Source organism: Podarcis vaucheri (genome assembly GCF_965113315.1).
Source record: "Podarcis vaucheri genome assembly, chromosome: 13".
Lineage (NCBI taxonomy): Eukaryota > Metazoa > Chordata > Lepidosauria > Squamata > Lacertidae > Podarcis > Podarcis vaucheri.
In genome coordinates this window covers 18,385,829-18,403,675 of record NC_138751.1, presented here as the reverse complement: position 1 = coordinate 18,403,675, position 17,847 = coordinate 18,385,829, and the positions used below count along the sequence as shown (strand labels likewise).

At 43.4% G+C, this 17,847-nt stretch overlaps 2 protein-coding genes across 7 annotated transcripts in view; one reads left to right on the top strand and one right to left on the bottom strand.

Annotated features, from left to right (window-relative positions):
- The window catches only part of IZUMO1 (izumo sperm-oocyte fusion 1), a 23,062-nt gene extending 13,712 nt beyond the window's left edge, over window positions 1–9,350 (bottom strand). Inside the window, exons 1-4 of one of the 6 annotated variants that reach the window (XM_082195465.1) lie at window positions 9,016–9,350; window positions 5,734–5,923; window positions 2,775–2,849; window positions 1–41 (exon numbers count right to left, since the gene is read on the bottom strand). The exon at window positions 1–41 is cut by the window's left edge and continues 43 nt beyond it. In XM_082195465.1, coding sequence (XP_082051591.1) covers window positions 1–41; window positions 2,775–2,849; window positions 5,734–5,776 — 159 coding nt within the window. In that variant the 5' untranslated portion in view covers window positions 5,777–5,923; window positions 9,016–9,350. Of the gene's footprint in view, window positions 42–2,774; window positions 2,850–4,051; window positions 4,185–4,804; window positions 5,248–5,733; window positions 5,924–6,062; window positions 6,349–7,726; window positions 7,858–9,015 lie in introns of those variants that run through there. The other 5 variants (XM_082195463.1, XM_082195464.1, XM_082195461.1 and 2 more) reach the window with 5 other exon arrangements.
- LOC309516679 (netrin-1-like) overlaps window positions 7,796–17,847 on the top strand; it is a 40,966-nt gene continuing 30,914 nt past the window's right edge. The window contains exons 1-4 of the mRNA XM_082195450.1: window positions 7,796–7,879; window positions 9,324–9,427; window positions 10,461–10,566; window positions 13,801–14,037. The gene's annotated coding sequence lies outside the window, so the exon portion shown is untranslated. The remainder of the gene's footprint in view (window positions 7,880–9,323; window positions 9,428–10,460; window positions 10,567–13,800; window positions 14,038–17,847) is intronic.

The following is a 17,847-nucleotide window of genomic DNA, read 5'->3' as shown; positions in this document are numbered from 1 at the left end:
CTTCTGAAAACACGAATCCATCTCTTTATGAAGCTGAGCCTCTGCAAAGGAAAAGCAAACGGTAAGAGCAGGAGGTCTAGGTGGGCTCCATGTTTCACAGGGCCCTTGGACAAGACACCCACCCTGGGGCCCCCTCCGTCAGGAAGCTGACCTCCTCACGGTCATGTTCACCAGCTCCTCTTCCTCTTCCCCATGGTTGCTGCCAACGGAGGCTGGCCCATTCAGGCTAATGGGGCACTGCCCTACCAACCTCAATCTGCCAGGCCTTCCCGTCTTCTTACTGTAGCCTTATTGGAGTTCACCGATTGGGTCTGCGTTGCTCCGGGACAGGAGGAAGGAAGTCAAAATGACACCGAGGTTGGTTCAAAGAAAGAGTTTATTCTGCTCTCCGGATAGCAGAAGGCACTTGCGTGATTAGTCCCCAGCAAGTCCAAAGAAATGACAGGTTTCATGCAGTTTATATATCCTCCAGGCACCCTCTCACTCCTCCCCTAGGAGCCCAACCACGTCGGCCTATGTTCTGACGTGTTTTCTTTGTTCCCCTGGAGAGCCAAGGCCATCCCTTGCCTGTCCTGATAAAGGACAGAACTGTTTATGCAGTTGTGTCCTTATTATGGTTTTGCTCAACAGTTCAAGTTTTACACATTTAAAAGTGCTCTCTTTTGAAAGAACAAAAAGGGGGGGTTGAGTCAGTTTTTAAACTTACTACACAGAAACCCATTCCTTCATTACATATAACCAATCCAGTGGGTGGCACTGCCTATCAGCTTCCTAATCCCTTGGTGCAAGCGCTGTCCCTGTGGAACTCAGCTGGGAGGACGATGGGGACAAAACTAGGACTAGTGGGCTCTGCCTCCACATACTGTTTGGGCTCTTTGCCTTCTGGCCCACCAGTCCCACACGGCACCGGCCACCACTGAATTGCTACCACTTGCTTGCCTGCTAGCAGAGAGCCAGGGAGAAGGCAGGCAGGCAGTGGCACCTCCTTCCTCTTTCCAGCACTTCTATGTCATAGAGAGATGTGGGCAAACAAGAAAGCAGTTGATGAAGAGGAGGAGCAGGCCCAGGGACCCCCACATGCCGTGTGGACCTCTGGCGCCGTCCCTTTGCATGATGAATTGTGATGTTGAAAAGGAGTGCAATATAAGCCGGAATGTTTAGAAATGCGCATTTTAAAATGTAGATTTTTGTTGGGGTTTTCTTTTTTTTAATTGTTTATTTAGTATTCTGATTTATTAAATGTATATGCCACCCTGAAGATCACAGGGTGGTTTACATGACACACACCACCATTTTGTGCTTTTCCCCGCCCCATGTTTTTCATCCGATCTATCCTCTAAAACAAAGTTTAACAGCATGCAGGAGGAGCAGAGTCGAAGGAAACGCTTCTTCCAGTTCCAAATTCCTCCCCAAAGACCTAGATAACAACAGAAATAGCAGGGTTTCCAGCAGGGGCGCCCAACAACTATATTGCCTATATAATTCAGGATTATAATTCAGTTAGGAGGCAGCAGAGCTACATAAATATGAACAAACCTGCTGTCAACCACTGTGATCAGAAACATGCATGTATCTGAGGATGACCTGTTGAGCCACATTTTACATTCCCCCCCTTTATTTTATGGGAAATAGGACTGGGATCATTATTTTGTTTATTTTTGAGCCAAGAGCTTGTGGAGTGGAAATTTATTCTAAAAGTGTTGTTTGTTTTTTTAAGACAGTGTGCCTATTTGTCATTTTATGGATCCACTGTTTCCCTTGGCAACTGCTCTGGTGCCACTCTCCCTCCCAAGGTGCTGCTTCTTTCTCCTTCCTTCAGAGTAGTTACATGGGTGAGCCCACCCAATCAAGAATCCTAAAGTGAATATACATGTAATGTCATGAGGCCATATAATGAATCATATTTGGCTGGATGATGGTGTCAATGAGGGCAAGTGAGGCCAATTTAAATGGGCAACTGAATAGCACAAAAATTAATCCAAGGAGGTTTCTGTATACATGCAGGCTAACACCCCACTCCATTCTTGTGGGAATGGGCTATAAACAGAGTTTTGATGAATGTGTTTATTGTGAGAGTGGAGCTCTTAGTGGATGCGCATTGTTTACTGTGTCCATACAATGTTCTGAGCTTCAGAAGAAGCCAGGAGTTTTGTTAGGTGGGCAGCCAAAGTTGATGAGCTTCTTTTGGGAAATCACAGGTAAAAATACCCCCATTGCAGGGAGCTAGCTTTCGGGGGGGGGGGGATCTGCTTGGGTGGGGGGGAAACTGAACCTAAATTGATTTAGTACTTTCAGTGCTACGCCCATGATGCCAGCCTGCATTTCTCCCCTGTTTAAATCAGATTTTCCCTGTCGGTGGGAAATCCTCTGTGTATTTGTCTTTAATGTTATGAACAACCCACTTGGAAGTTTAAAGTCCCATCTGGAAACAATCAGACTGATTTGTCAACACAGTACCTACCCAGTAGATAGCAGTGCACTATATTGAAGAAACCACCAGATGGCAACGCCTAGTTGGTTGTGAGGTAAAAGGCACTGAAAGATTTACAGTGTAAAAGACTGGGCAACAACCAGCCAGATATATGAAAGAGCTGGGCAGCCAAAGTAAAATTATCTTGACCTACATTTGAGGAGCATGCCTTCAGAGGCCGCACCAGACACTTTGCTGAATACATTCCAATATACATACATGCAACATATTACAGCCATTTGGAAGATAACAGTCATATATTCCTGATGGCCATGTGATACCATTCATTTTAGCATATCTCTACCTTTAACTTCATTTTCCATGATGTGTTTCAAACAGCGTTTGAAGTAGGCACCTAAGTCTGCCAGCGAAAAGTCATCTGAAGAGAATGGAGGGGGGGATACAGTTAGGGAAAAAATAGCCAGCTTCATTCCATCTTTTTTTATTCTGAATTGCCTTGCGAATCACTGAGCGCTGTCTGCCTCCTTCCCCATAAAGCTTTCTTGCAGGGCCTGATGTAGAAGCCAGGCACCTCCACAGATAAGAGGTGTATAATGCCTTTGAACATGGAGTTTTTGTTCAGAGCAATTGCAGCTTGTTTTCCTCTTCCTTCCATTGTTTTTCTCCCTATTATTGTATGTCTGCATGTTAATATGTATTTATTATGCATACAATCCCATGTAAACCTGGGAGTTAAATCCCACCGGAGTCAATATTTATTCAGTCAAATCTCTATGCAATCCTTCAAAATAAACCTCGGGGCAGCTCACACAAAACTATACAGACATAAGAGCATTACATATGCCTGCAGGTTCAGGCCAGTGGCTCTTCTCACAGTGGCTGACCAGAACATAGCCGTTCTGGCTAGCAGCCATTGATAGCCTTTATCTTCCATTAATTTCTCTAACCCTCTTTTAAAACCATCCAAGTCAGTGGCTGTCACTGCTTTCTGCGGGAGCAAGTTCTACAGTTTAGCTACGCACTGTGTGAAGAAGTACTTAGAATCCTTGAATTGTGGAGTTGGAAGGGATCCAGTGGATCACCTAGTCCATCATTCAGCTTGACTGGATGTCCATGAGTTCCAATGTTAGGAGAGAGGGAGAAGAAAGTCCCTCCACTTTTTCCATGCCAAGCACGATTGTTGAAACTGCTATCACGTGGCCTCTTATAGGAGCGTAAGAACTCAACGATAACTCAGCTAACTTCTTCTGACTCGAATAAAAGGCGTAGGAATATGCCAGAGAAGATTGGTGCCCCATCTTTCTTTCAAGAATAGAAATCCTCCGAATTAGATTTGGAGCACAGCATCAAGAGAAGAACAATAAGATTTAAACCCAGACTGAAAGCACGCCACACACAAAAGCACCGTAAAATAAAAATTCAGTAGTGACAGCCACCAGTCATCAAACTGTCAATTTACTAAACCAAAGGCCTCAGTCAGGACACTTTCTCACCAGAGGTGAAGGCCAGTATGGCGGCCCCAGTATGGCGGCTGCTTTCCTCAGTTCCACACACAAAGTTGTTGTTGTTTTTTACCACAGACTAGCTTAGGGGGCACATGGCAGGCCAGGCCACAAGCACCTGTCTCTGTTCTCCACAACCTGGACTCCATCCCTCAGTCACCCTCTGCTTAACTGTGGGATTAGCCCTCTTTAGCCAAACAATAAGAGCTCAAGGACGAAAAAGCCAGGTGGGCCTGTCTAGGGAGGATTTTTTGATGACAAATTTTCTGCTATCTCCTATCTACCTGCCAAACTTCAGGTGGTGGGTAGGCACAGTATCTCCTTAAATTAAATCTCCACTGTCCTGTTACACACACACACACACACACACACACACACACACACACACAGAAAATATATTGCTTAAGTCACATCCTTCTTTCCTAGGGAAGTGAGTGTCTGTGAGGGGGGTGAGGTTACCTGTCAGGGAGGCCTTTTTTCAGGCCTTACCTGGCAGGAAATAATTTACCTCAGAGTTCTAGATTTTGAGGCTGATTCTTGGCTGGGTCCCCAGCCCAAGCTGCCTTCTGCACTCTGTTTTTATTTTGTCGCATCTAGGATATGCCATAAGCTACTAGGTTTTGTTGACTGGGCCTCTAACATTTTAATACTAAGGGCAGGGCAATTAATGCAGTTTATATGATAATATGCTATCCAGCCCACAACTTGTACAATTAAAGTTCCAATGCAAATAAATAAATAAATATGCATGCAGATCCTATTAAGGGATGCAGAGGTCAGAGTGGTGCCTTTGGACCCTAGAATTCTTAATATTCACCCCCCAAAAATCATGGGTCCCCTGGCAGGAGCACTGGGATGGGTGCAGCCATACCAATAACAGCCATGTATTTTTTTTGATCGATTTTCTGATGAGGGAGCTCGTCTAAGAAATTATCCAAGTCTGCCTTCAGTTTTGTTTTGAGCTGTTGGTTCCAGAAGAGATGCTTGTCCAGGTAGAGATCTTTGAATTCCTTCACAACTGCCATGGCATCTGCATTGCATTTCAGGCATCCATGGGATCCTGCAATGTCCTGGGCTATTAGCCAAAACACTAGCCAAGGCATCGCCCTTTGCTGTGGTTGCCAGAAAGGAGCCTTGGCCTGCGCTGAGGTGACGTCATAGCTATGACATCACAAAGCCCACATGTTCTCAACCAATGCAATAATAATCACGGTTGAATTTTATTTATTCGAAGCATTCCTACCCTGCTCTTCAGCTGAGAAAGCATCTTACAAAGATCACTTATAAGCCAGCCCTTTCCTACGGACTTAAAATATGAAAGACATGACACAAAAGGAAAAAGGGATTAGGAAGGAGGAGGAAAAACAAACTCAGCCACCAGTTCTCTCTGTTGTGAATACTTTTCCTCATTCCCCCCCCCCTTTGGCCAAATAGGACCCAGGGAAAGGAGAGGAGAGAAGCCCCCCCCCGGGGGGGGGGAAAGAGAAATGGGGCTTTATATCCATTTCCCAGTTACCAGTGATACTTCAAACACAGGTAGCATACAAACCGTACATTGAAAACACACCTAAAGCACACACACCACAAAATAATTCTGGAAGCTGTGGTTTATCCCTCACAGAGCCACCCAGCACTTGCAAAAAAGTGCAGTCCCCAGGATTCTATGGGAGTAGAGGTACTTTAAATATGCTTTAAACATATAGTGCATATGCAGCTCCTGAGATGCAGATATTCACAATGGTACAACGACTAGCACAGAATGCCAGGGTAGTCATACATCTCAATGTAGGCCACACATACTTGTATTGTTTTGGTGGCGGCTGTCTTTGATATGCTGCACCATCAAATACAGGCCATGTAGTCAGGTCCTCAGTTTGCTGCCCATCTGTTGGTGAGGATTTGTTCTTCCAGTGTTCTAGGATCAGTCTCTTCGCGGTTGTGAGGGCTCTCAGAAACCACTTACGTTGTCCATCAGTCGACTCTCACAACACTGGACTATATTTCACAATTAAATGGGTACAATTAAACCTTAAAGCGAGTACTTGATACCAAATTAATATGGTCCGTAACCTCTGCCCAGAAAAAGAAGCAACCGTGGAGCACATGTAAATAATGTCTATTAAACTCGCTTGATCTATGCTGTTACTGCCAATAAACAGCTGATGCAGATGCAACCAGCATCTCTTTTCTGAGGGGGCAAAGAGGAATTCAATAAATTTGGATGAGCAGTTTCTGTTGGATTCAGCATAATATTATGCAGGTTTTTTAAAAAAATAAAATTAATTGAAAACAAAGCCAATTGTGATTGTCTGCCTGTTCCTTGTCTTTCATGAAGGAGTTCATTCAACTTATGCATTCAGGGGTACCATGGCCAAGGGGTTTGCCACAATTACTTTCTCTGCCCCCAATAACATTTTTTCATAATGCAATAAAATTAAAAACAATTTTTTAAAAACAACAGCAGGAAGATTAAAATAAAATAAAATAAAATGCAGAATCTACAAAATCACTTTTAGATAATCCTACAGATGACTCCCAGGCATATTGGGTGCTAGTGTGAAATAGCGGTTAGTGTTGGACTAGGACCTGGGAGAGACCAGGATTCAAATCCCTGCTCAGCCATGAGACTCACTGGGTGGCTTTGGGCAGGTTGCAGTGTCTTGGCCTAACCAACTTCACAGGGCTGTTGTGAAGATAAAATAGGGGAGGAAGAGATTCGTGAACTCCTCCCTGGAAGAAAGGCAGGATATAAAATTTGTTGCGCTTTTTTCTTTTCTTGTCCACTTATTTCACCATCTGATAGAGGTGTCTTTGCACCTTTTTGTTGCAAAAATATTTGGCATGTGCACACACTGCAGTTTTAATACAGACGACAACCATTTTGCACCAGGTTCCATTCCTGGGCCCTGCGCACCTTGGTGGAGTGTGCATAAGCCCAGCCCACCCAGCCCTGTTACGTTCTGCCCCTGTTACACCCCCATTCTGCCCTCTTCTGGGTCCAAAAGGGCCACGTGTTGGTGGTTGTACGTCAATTGAATGCGCCCAAAATGGTCGCCTCCTGTATATTAAGCCCCATCTCCTCTCGTGGTAAAAGAGGTGAGGACAGGTGTCCCCACCTAGGCCCGAAGTCACACACCCCCAATAATCACCCCAGGCCTCAAAACTGTCCAAAATTCCTTTTGTCTTCTAAAAATCCACAGCTAAAGTTTTCCTCTGCTAAGATGCTGTGCAAGGGCAAATCGTTACTTTTATCAGTAGGTGAGAGCTTCAAAAAGGCTAATGAATAGGCTCTGTTCAGGGCAGGCCTGAGAACTGACTTTTATCTCATTCAGTAGCAACAACTTTGGACATGCTGAACCGCTCTCATTCCCCTTTCCAGGGAAGAGTCCAAAAGAGTCCCAAGATAGCAGCTTTCTGTTCATGCTCAGGGGAACTCGAGGCAGGACTTCGGAGGAGGAGGAGAAAGGGGAGGGAACTGGAAGGGGAATGTATGCTCTGTGCAAATGACTGTGAACTCGTGCTTGTTTGTGAACTATCACACTTGCTCCTTCTACCAGTTCATGGATGGTAGAAATAAAGCTTTTTCTCCGAAACTATTCCTTGAGTGTCTGTTGACTCCCATTTTCCCTTTCCCGGGCGCAATATTTTTCCCCACCCAAGGGCAAAGCCTCATAAGGCTACAGTGGGTCATGGAAAACTGCTTTCATTGGTCTGTCTGGGACCACTGCCTTCCTGCTCCCCATCACACCTTGTCCACTCTTCCCCATTCTCTTCATAAGACCTGCCAGTTTACCATTTAAAATAGCTTTTGCCAATGCCTCTGTAGCAAATGCAACCACTCCCATCATTCTGGGAACCACCTTGCCCTTCTTCCTCAGAGCAAGAGGCATTATGAGCTGCAAACGCTCTTCAAAACCCTTGCCAAGGCTGCTAAAAAGTCTGAATTGTAAGCTAAGTTTGTATCCCGGCTTGCAGTCCTGGCTTACAGGGCGAGTGCCAACACCACTTTTCCCTTTCAGATGTCATAGTGATGATGGGTGATGGTAAATGATTATTTAAACTGGGGGAGTAGGGAAGGAATCATAACCCGTAAGGGGAGGAGAGGAAGGAGCTTGCCTGAGGCTGTGTACACACTTATACCATTAAAGAACCTTTGGAGCACATTCTTTCCAATAATAATAATAATAATAATAATAATAATAATAATAATAATAATTTATTTATACCCCGCCCTCCCCGGCCAGAGCCAGGCTCAGGGCGGCTAACACCAATAAAATCACAGTAAAAACATAATGGGGGGAAAGGGGAGGGGAGAAAAGGAAAGGAAAAAAACCCAATTTAAAATACAGGTTAAAATGCAATTTAAAATGCAGCCTCATTTTAAAGTAGCTGATAAATCAAAACCATAAGGGAAGGGAAACATAAGGGTCAGACCGAGTCCAAACCAGAGGCCAGGCAGAACAGCTCTGTCTTGCAGGCCTGTGGAAAGATGTCAAGTCCCGCAGGGCCCTAGTCTCTTGTGACAGAGCGTTCCACCACATCGGGGCCAGTGCTGAAAAGGCCCTGGCCCTAGTTGAAACCAATCTGACCTCCTTGAGGCTTGGGGCCTCCGAAGTGTTTTTATCAAGGAATTCTGGAACTTGTAGTTTACCCTTCACAGAGTTACAATTCCCAGAAACCTTTAATAACCTACAGGGCCCAGAAATCTTTGAAGGGGTGGGGAATGTGCTTCAAACGTGCTTCGAAGATATCGTGTGTACGCAGACTGAGGCTCATCCCCATAGCGCCAATCCATAGTTTAGCATTTAAAATGGGCCTGGTTCAAGATGTGTGTCGGACTGCCCCCTTATTATAATGCTTCTCCCTCATCCCCCCCCCATTCCCAGCTGACCTGAGGAGGTCAGTTCCCCAAAGGCCTCCTCTCTCTTCACTTTGCCCAACCCGACCCGCCACGCCTCATCATCTTGTAAATTCCTGGGCCGTGTCACCCTTTCATCGCATCTTGTATATCGGGGCTCTGGGACCACCTGGCCTTGTGGGGTCAGAATAACTGCGGTCACGGTCTGCTCTGCATTAATTAACCTTTGATCCTTAACGGGCACCCCGGGGGAAGGAGAGGCGGGAGAGCCTCGTAAAAACAACAGGGAGATTAATGGCAAGCAAGCAATTTCACTTTCAAGACTTTTGGACAGCTGAGGGGGGCGGCGAAAGGAGCCCATCGGACGGGTAGTGAGGGCGGGTGGAAAGGGGACTTGTGCAGCAATCTGGGAACCGGAGAAACCTATCAGGCTGCAATAGCAAGAAGAAACCCTGTGAACAGGGTTGCCAACTGATGGAGGGGGAATCAGCCTGGCCTGCTCCTGCGCTCTTGACGCCAGTTTGATTTGCAGAAATCAGAAGAAGCAGCTTTTTTCTCAGCATCAGGATAAACTTTACCAACTGTGTGAAAAGCACAGCTGCAGAGGCCGGCTGGAAAGTTGGCGACCCTGATGCAGTGAGTCCAGATTACTGTACTTGGCTCTAGGGCATAGTTTTAGAATTTGATCTTAAATTGTACATTGCAGGCATGAAAACATCTGAAGATCATTGTATGTTGGGATTTATTTCTACTGAATCCATTAACTCAAATTATGCATTAATATTAGAAGCACAACATACATAGCTTCTTGGGCCCAAACCTAATTATTAATTGCAGTGCTTTTTTTCTTAAAAAATGTTTAGGGGGTACTCTCATTTTCCTACTCATTTTGAAATACTGCCCCTCAATAAGGCCAAACTTAGATTCACAAAATGTTTAGGGGTATGCGTACCCCTGTGTCCCCCCCAGAAAAAAAGCAATGATTAATCATTAGCATCTTATTTGTGAGTTTTTCTGATATTTGCAAAGGCCTCTGTGCCATTTCCCTCTCCCTTTCTAGTTTAGTTTTAATTGATCTGACAGCTATTTAATTGATAGTATGTTTCAGCACAATCCTATACATGTTTACTTTGAAATAAGCCCCACCCCACTATGGGACTTCTTCTCTTGTGCATTTAGGATTAATATTGCATTGTTATTCAGGTGGTGTTTTTTTTAATTCCTGCTTTTTTCTGGTTGCAAATTCACTTTCTCCTCTATAAAATATTATCTTGTGCTATCAGCTGCTTAGACATGCTTAACCGATTATTTAATTTTAAATTTACTGAATGAAACCAAATAATTAAACGGGCATTACCAACATCTCAATATAGTTTCTTTTTTAAGGATTTGAAAAGATGGGTTTAATAACTTTAGTAAGCAATTTAATAAGCAAAAGTGACACTTGGTATTAGGAATGTGGGAAAATGTCAGTTTCAGGTTCTCATTTTTCCAACAATAAATTTAGTTCTCCGCATTCTCATATCACACACACACAAACACACACTTTGTGAAAATTCGTAAGCTTTTCTCGTAATATGCACATTATTGCAAAGCAATTTTCTATCATGTACTCCATTTTTCTATGTTATTTTCACTTTTATGTATTTATTTTCACACTTTGCCCTAGGGTATGCAGTTACTTGGCTGGAGAACCACGCTGCAAAATCTGGAGGCGTTTAAATGTTGAAGGATGCTGTTTCAGTTCATGAATTGCTTTGGAACATGAGAATTAGGTAAGTTCACCTTTAAACGCTAATTGAATAACATTTCTCCCTCATTCCCACTTGATGGAAGGAAATTTCGCTTTGGGAGTCTTTAAGATTAATCTTCCCTATTATTGTCAGATAAAAAAGGCAAACTGGATTTAAAACGAACAAGTTAAACCCCCGCAAGTATTGTTTATTTAAGATAACTTACATCCTGTTTTTCAGCTGAAAAATACTGTAGTCAGGGAGGCTGACAGGAAATTCATACAAGTCTTTTTAACAAAAAAAGAACAATTATAAAGTCATGTTTTGGAACAGGCATTGGATGTGGCCCTCCAGATATTGGACTACAACTCCCTTCATCCCTGACCACTGGCCATGCTGGCTGGGGCTGCTGGGAGTTGGAGTTCAACAGCTTCTGGATGGTGACAGGTTTCTACATTCTTGCTTTATGGAAGAGCAAGGCATTCCAGCACTGACCTCGGCCAGAAATTATCCACTTCCACTTGCCTGTTGCTGTGGTTGCTAGAAGGAAAGCTGGCTGCTAGAAGCAAAGCTGGACCAATTTCTCTCGGATATGACAACTAGGGATTGAAATCTCTGAATATATTTATTCTGTGCTACCTGTGTCTCTGTTCATTCATAAATCCGTTTCATGTTATTTCCACATTAATCTGGAATTTTTTTAAAAGATGCATGAAAATCCCAATTTAAATATGAATCTAAATTTGTATCCTTCAATAGGTTTTCTCAGAAAATGTATGCTGCAAAATAGATTTTCTCGCAAACTCCGCATATATTTAATCAAATGTAAACTTTGGGAAAGTGGGAATTCCAAAGGGTATCTATTTTCTGATCCACTCATTAAAGCTTGGGAGGTGCAGTACAAGAAATCCTCAGGCACCCCTGATGACAACTATCTGCTTTGAATACAAAATGGAAGGAAAACCTATAATAATAATAATAATAATAATAATAATAATAATAATAATAATAATAATAATAATAATTTATTATTTATAGCCCGCCCATCTGGCTGGGTTTCCCCAGCCACTCTGGGCAGCTCCCAACAGAATATTAAACAGAATTAAGCTTCAAACATTAAAAACTTCCCTAAACAGGGCTGCCTTCAGATGTCTTCTAAAAGTCAGGTAGAATCTCAGGTATGAATGTAATCCTATGCACCCTAATTTGAGTAAATCCCACTGAAGTCAGTGATAATTATTTTAGAGCAGCATTCGCCAACCCAGGGCTGGCCTGTTCATGAGGCGGGGTGAGGCTCCACCTGCCCTGCCACCACCACCACCACTGCCAGAGAATCAGCAATGGTAGCAATTTCCGCGAGATTTCTCCAGAAACTGCCACTGCCGCTTCAAGGACAAGACCGCACAACGCAGCAGTGGCATCAGCAGAGTGACGGTACCTTCCGGTTCCACTTTAAGCAGCAAAACGGGATGCACCAGCCTGTGCCCTCTATGTGTTTTGGACTACAGCTCTAATCAGCGTCAGCCAGCACAGCCATGCTGCTTGGGGCTGATGGAAGTTGTAGTCCAAGACATCAGGAGAGCAGATCAGCAAAGGCTGTTATAGAGGGACATGCATGGGATCAGGGCTTCAGGTTTCTTTTTTCAGCATATTGGGCCTAGGTGGATGGAACTGGTGTGTCTCTGTATGGACTGCTGCGACAGCTATTTGTGACAGTCCTGTTTATTAATCATGCTGGCGCAGTGGGGGATTGAAACTGTGGCTCAGACTTCAGTTACTCTGCTGACTGAAGCTTGCAAGTGTGTCTTTCTCGCTTGTGCTATATTTTGGGTTTCCTTTCATGTAGCTTCATATTGGACGCTACTGCATTTTATTTATTTTATTTATTTATTTAGAGATTTCAGACCAATGGTACCCTTGAACGGTGTGAAAAATATTTAAGAGATTGCTCTCATTTCTTACTTAGAAAGTAAATGTCCCCATTAAAAAATTGGCTTTTATATTTGGCAATTCATTAATTCCACAGGCAATTATTTGGTTGCCACCACTGGGTTCCAAATACTGATTTACCCTACTATGATTATGCAACACTGGGTACATTTAAATAGTGAATTTGATTTTTTTAAAAATGATTTTATATAGGTAAGTCCAGATGACCCTGAAGGCTGTTGGTAGGTACCTTTCCAGGGAAGGGAAATGTAAGATGGGGTGGAGTTTCAGATTGAAGGCGGTGCCTTTTCTAATTTGAAGCTCCACCCCATTACTCTGTACACTCATCCCCTGAAATGGCACATGGTCATTTGGACATACACACCTCAAATTAATAAAAACCGGACTTCAAATAATTCCACTGCAGTGGACAGTGAGGCAATGTAATTTTGGGTAGAAGGCAAATGGCTGTGCAAGAGAAACAGGGCTGAATGTGGCAAAAACAGGGTGGAACGAAAAAGGTTCCTTCTTACATCCTTAGCAACTATGCGACACCACAAACCTGTGCATGTTTCTTTAGCAGTAAGTCCCATGGTATTCAACGGGCCTCGTTCCCGTTGTCCCAGGTAAGCTGGCACAGTATTGCCACCTCTCTTCCTCCCCGCAACCCCCATTTTATGCAATTCCTCTTTCCTGACCTGTGGGATGGGAGCGGAAAGTCGCGTTCTTCAGCAAAAGCTCGATGAGTTGCTACACCAAGCCCCCTTCCCATAGCCATCATCTCATGGCCATCAGGCCCCTCCCAGATGACCTTTTTAATTACATTTGTGATGTTTGCGCTCATGATCTATCGGGGTGGTCGTATACGATCCTGCTTTCGATACTGTTTGTGCCTGCCAAAGCTTTGGGGTGTCCACGCGGCTCCATTTCCAACCAGTGCATATCCCGTCATGTGTTTGTCTGAGAAAGAGAGCATAACTCTCTTTGTCTCTCAACTTTTTCACATGCCTCTAACCTGGGTTTATTTCACGGTTCGTGGCAATGCATGGATCCATTTGCCTTGTGCTCCTCTTTCTCATTCTCTCTCGCTCTCCTATGGCATCTGCCCACCTGTCTGCATGTGTTTGGGGATCTGTCTTCTCGGGGTGTTCCCCCCCCCTCCTTGACACACTGTTTATCACTGTCAGAAGCCCACTCGCTCAGTCCAGTTCCATCAGGGAATGTAGCAACCACAGATCAAAGCCCCAGAGTTCTGGAAAGCTCTTTCACCACCAGTGGCTCATGGTTCGAGGCCTGGGTGAGAAACCTGAACATCCAGGCTTGCATAACTCATTAATGCTTCAACAGATCATTGGAGGCTCTATTTCCCCTTCCCCATCAGTGGATCCGATCTGACTCCATGGGGCGACCGTCTGCCATTTACCCAAGGGCTTGTAAAACTCGCCAAACTTCCTCATAAACTCCCAGCAAAGAAGGTTTCATTTTTAAGAAACTCCAGCCCAGCTGATATCAGATTCCAGGAACCTCGGTGGAGAAGAGTGGTGGACGCGGTCTCCAGACACAAGCAATCGGGGGGGTAAAAAGGTTGGTTTGCTATCATCGCTGTATTGTGTCACTATGTTATTGTATCACATTGAGGGGTCCCCCCCCCTGCATTCTTTTCCCTAATGCATGATAAATCCTAGCGCAAGCAGCATGCGCAGCCAAACCCGAAAAATGCGATCAGAGAAATATTTAAGGCAGCAAAGTCTGCAGCATTCGCGTGGATATGTTATCTGCATTATATCGGCCTTACCGATGTTTTGTGGAATAATGGGAGGTAGATAATACCCCAGCTAGCAAATGCAACAGAATGCGGACACGGTTATTGGAGATCGAGATGTGTGGCACCAGAAGCCTGCAGTGTTTATATTGCAGCATTATCCAAATGAAGCCGTAATATCTCAACTGACGCAGGCAAGGAAAATTAGTCAGAGATTAGCCAAGCGATCGAGACAGCTAATGTGCCGGAGCTTAAATCGCTAAATATATCCATAGTTACAGCAGACCTTTGGTAATAAAATGTGTAATAGATGCCGGGAGATGTGACTGGTGTTGTAGCTAGCGGCTCATTAGTTGTTTATATGCCTGGGCTCAGTGACAGTTTTGTGGAGAACCAGGAGAGCTTTTTAAGGTTTCCTGAAATGTATTTTTTTTTGGGGGGGGGGAGTTCCCCCAAGTGTTTGAATCTCAAAACTTGCAAATATTCCATCTCTTGTCCCTCCGTCTTCCTGAAATCCCGGGGAAATCTTGAGTTGTCCCAAGTGACATGTTGAAATTATTATGACCTTCCGTTTAATGTTTTGTTAGTTTATTACATTCACCGCAGCTCACAAAATGAACAGGAGCTGGGCTGAGTAGTCTGCTAGCGTGAGCGATTGCTCTGGCTATGGCAGCTTTATGTTGATGTTAGCTAGCCAATTTCGGTGTAATGGATTCTATATTGCTTCAATACACACAAAAATATTTGCCGTTACATGTTATGCAGGGGTTGCAACTTATATATGCAGTAGCTTCCGCTATACATTTTGTGCGCCTTTGGAGAGAATTTGTTTTGAAATCATTGCGGTCTTTGAGGGTGAGGAGGAGAATCTCATCTAACCTATCTGTACTCAGTTTGATTACATTAACAATTTGGGGGAAATCCATTACACAGCCATAACATATTCAAACTTGGAGCAGGCAAGTTTTCTTGTTGCTGACATTGGATCCTCACTAACATGGTGTTTGTTGAAAATGCACTGAGGAAAAAATATGTTTTAAAACTGTAAAGTTTCACCTCATTTAAATTAAAATGGGTTTAAAACACCACCACATTACTGCTTTGCTGACCAGATACTGAATTGCTGTGAAATGGTTCTTCTTCATAACTTGTACAATTCGATTTTGGGTAAAATTTCCTACTCCACTTTAGCAACTTACATAGTGTGTATGATATCAGGTGGGCTTGGTTTTTTTTAATGGTACAGAGGACAGATAGACTACCAATGCAATCCTATACTGTATATAGATATATGCTTACAGTAAGTCCTACCAAGTTCAGTGGCACTTATTCCCAAGCAAGTGTTTACAAGATTTCAGCCCAAATGCCGCAGTTAAGAAATTCTTCCAATTCTAGGAACAATTCTAGAAATGACCTTTCTGTTGCTAATAATAATAATATCATGAAGCAAGAGTTAAGGAGATGTATACACAATTCAGGGGCTCTTGGGGTTAACTTGAAGATTTACTTCAACATTCCCATCCAATATTAAATATACTTTTATTATATTAGGTGGAATATCCTAGTGGAGCTGAAAATGAAAGGCAAAATGATAATATTTCCATGGTGCCTGGCAGCCAGCATTCCCTAGTAAACTGTTTTGGAAACCTTCAAATCATGCATTTTCCTACAGCTTAGAAATGCTCATGTCCTGCTCATGTGAGATTTGTATTCTTTTTCTTTGGATCGTAAATATAGCTTCCCTTCCCAGCGCTACCGGTATCTGCAGCGTTTCAAGGTTTAGCAAATGCAGGCAAAGTTCTTAGAGAGGGTATTTGAAGGATCTGCTGGAGTATTAGGTACAAATTCAGCGCATTCCCTCCAACCACTAGACTAGCTGAGAAAGCAGGCAGTTTAATTTATTTACTGTATTTTTCTTTTAACCTGCTTGTCAGGCAATTGTCATCTCCCGAAGCAGCTTACATCAATTGAAAAGAAAAAGGGGAAATGAGAACCTGGTCCTGCCATCCGACTTACGAACTAAAAAGACAAGGCAGTCACACAAGAGGAGCGGAGAGGAGGGGAAAGGTAGAAGGGAGAGACCAGTTTAACCAAGGCCAAAGAAAGTGCCCTGGTGAGCATTTAGACCCAGATCTAGCCATGCTCCTCTTCCCTTGCTGCTGTACTTGCTTGAATGGTAGCTGGTGGCTCTTTTGGCCTATGGATGGGAACAGCATGTTCTTGCCTGCTTAGCAATCCCAGGGTAATAACTGTGCCTCTTAAACTGGTACAGCAGGAGAAAATAATGCTCTAAACAGAACGGATTACAAAGGGGAATTGATTGAATAAACCACATCCTCCTCGAGCTGCGAGGACCAAGGACAAGTATGAGAGAACAGAGACAGTCCTGTGGCAGGTGGAATTATGTATGTTCTTTGGGCCCCAAGAACTGTAAACTTCTATACTGTACTGTATGTATTCCATTCAGCGTATGCAGAAGATAAACACAGTACAGGAAACTTGTATCGTCAATCATTGTGTCTGCTTGTTTGTGTGTGTTATCACACTTAAAGTTGAGGTGTGAGAAGGGCAATCAATTTTCAGTGTTTATTTTTGTTTCCCTTTTAGACAGTAAGGGGTGCAGTTGATACCAATATCATGCTCTCAAGTGCCGAAAAAGCAGTGGTGAGGGTTTGTGTTGTTCATGCTATGCTTGGGTTTTCTCCTCCCTACAAAAGTTAATAAAAAGGAAATCAAGCCTTCAGACATATTGGTCTGCCGCCTGACTTCCTTATTTACATACATATTCAGGAAAGGTTGTTATTTCCACCCCAGCTCTAAACATATTTACCTGTAAATGTCACATGAATTTCCATGAGATTTGTTTCTCAGAAGGTATATTTCAGATTGCCGTCTTCAGCTATTCCTGTCTCCTGCCAAGTTTTACCTAACCACCCGACAATAAAAGGAACTGTGTTTTCTCAGTTTCTCAGCATTGCAAAGCAGTAGACAGTAGATTCAAGATTTATTTTGTATGTTTTTCTTTTAAATCCCTTCCCCCTAAAAGGCTTAGCGAGTGGATAATCTGTCATGGATTTAAAACCCATCCATTTCAGATGGGGAAGAAGGGTTGCTGTTTTTTAACTAAATGACTAATCTTCCAGAGTATATTTCTGATCCTGTTTTGTATATTTTATAGCAACCTCAACCTCATGAATCTTTCTAAAAAATTGTAAGGTGGAGGGACCACAAATGTTATCCTGCCCTACAAAAACACATTATTATACTTTAAAGATTATCCAAAGCAAACCACTGATGAAAACTCACAAATTCTGGGCACAGTCCAGACAAAGTGAATTTTTTTTAAAAGACTGATGGATTTCAGAGAGAAGGGAGATTTACAGGGCAAGCGTATGCAAGCTTACTCAGATGTATGTCCCACCATATTCAGCTGGGCTTGCTCCCAAGTTAATTGTGCATAGGATTTCAGCAGAGGGCTCCACTTTTGATGGGTTCTGGCTCTCTGGTTTCAGGATAAAAGCTGGAACTCAATCCCAGGACAGAAGGAAGAGAAAACATTTGCCACTGCTGTCGCTTTGTTTTTAACAATTGTTTCCAATTTTGGATGGCATTCAACTAAGTATCGCTCAGAG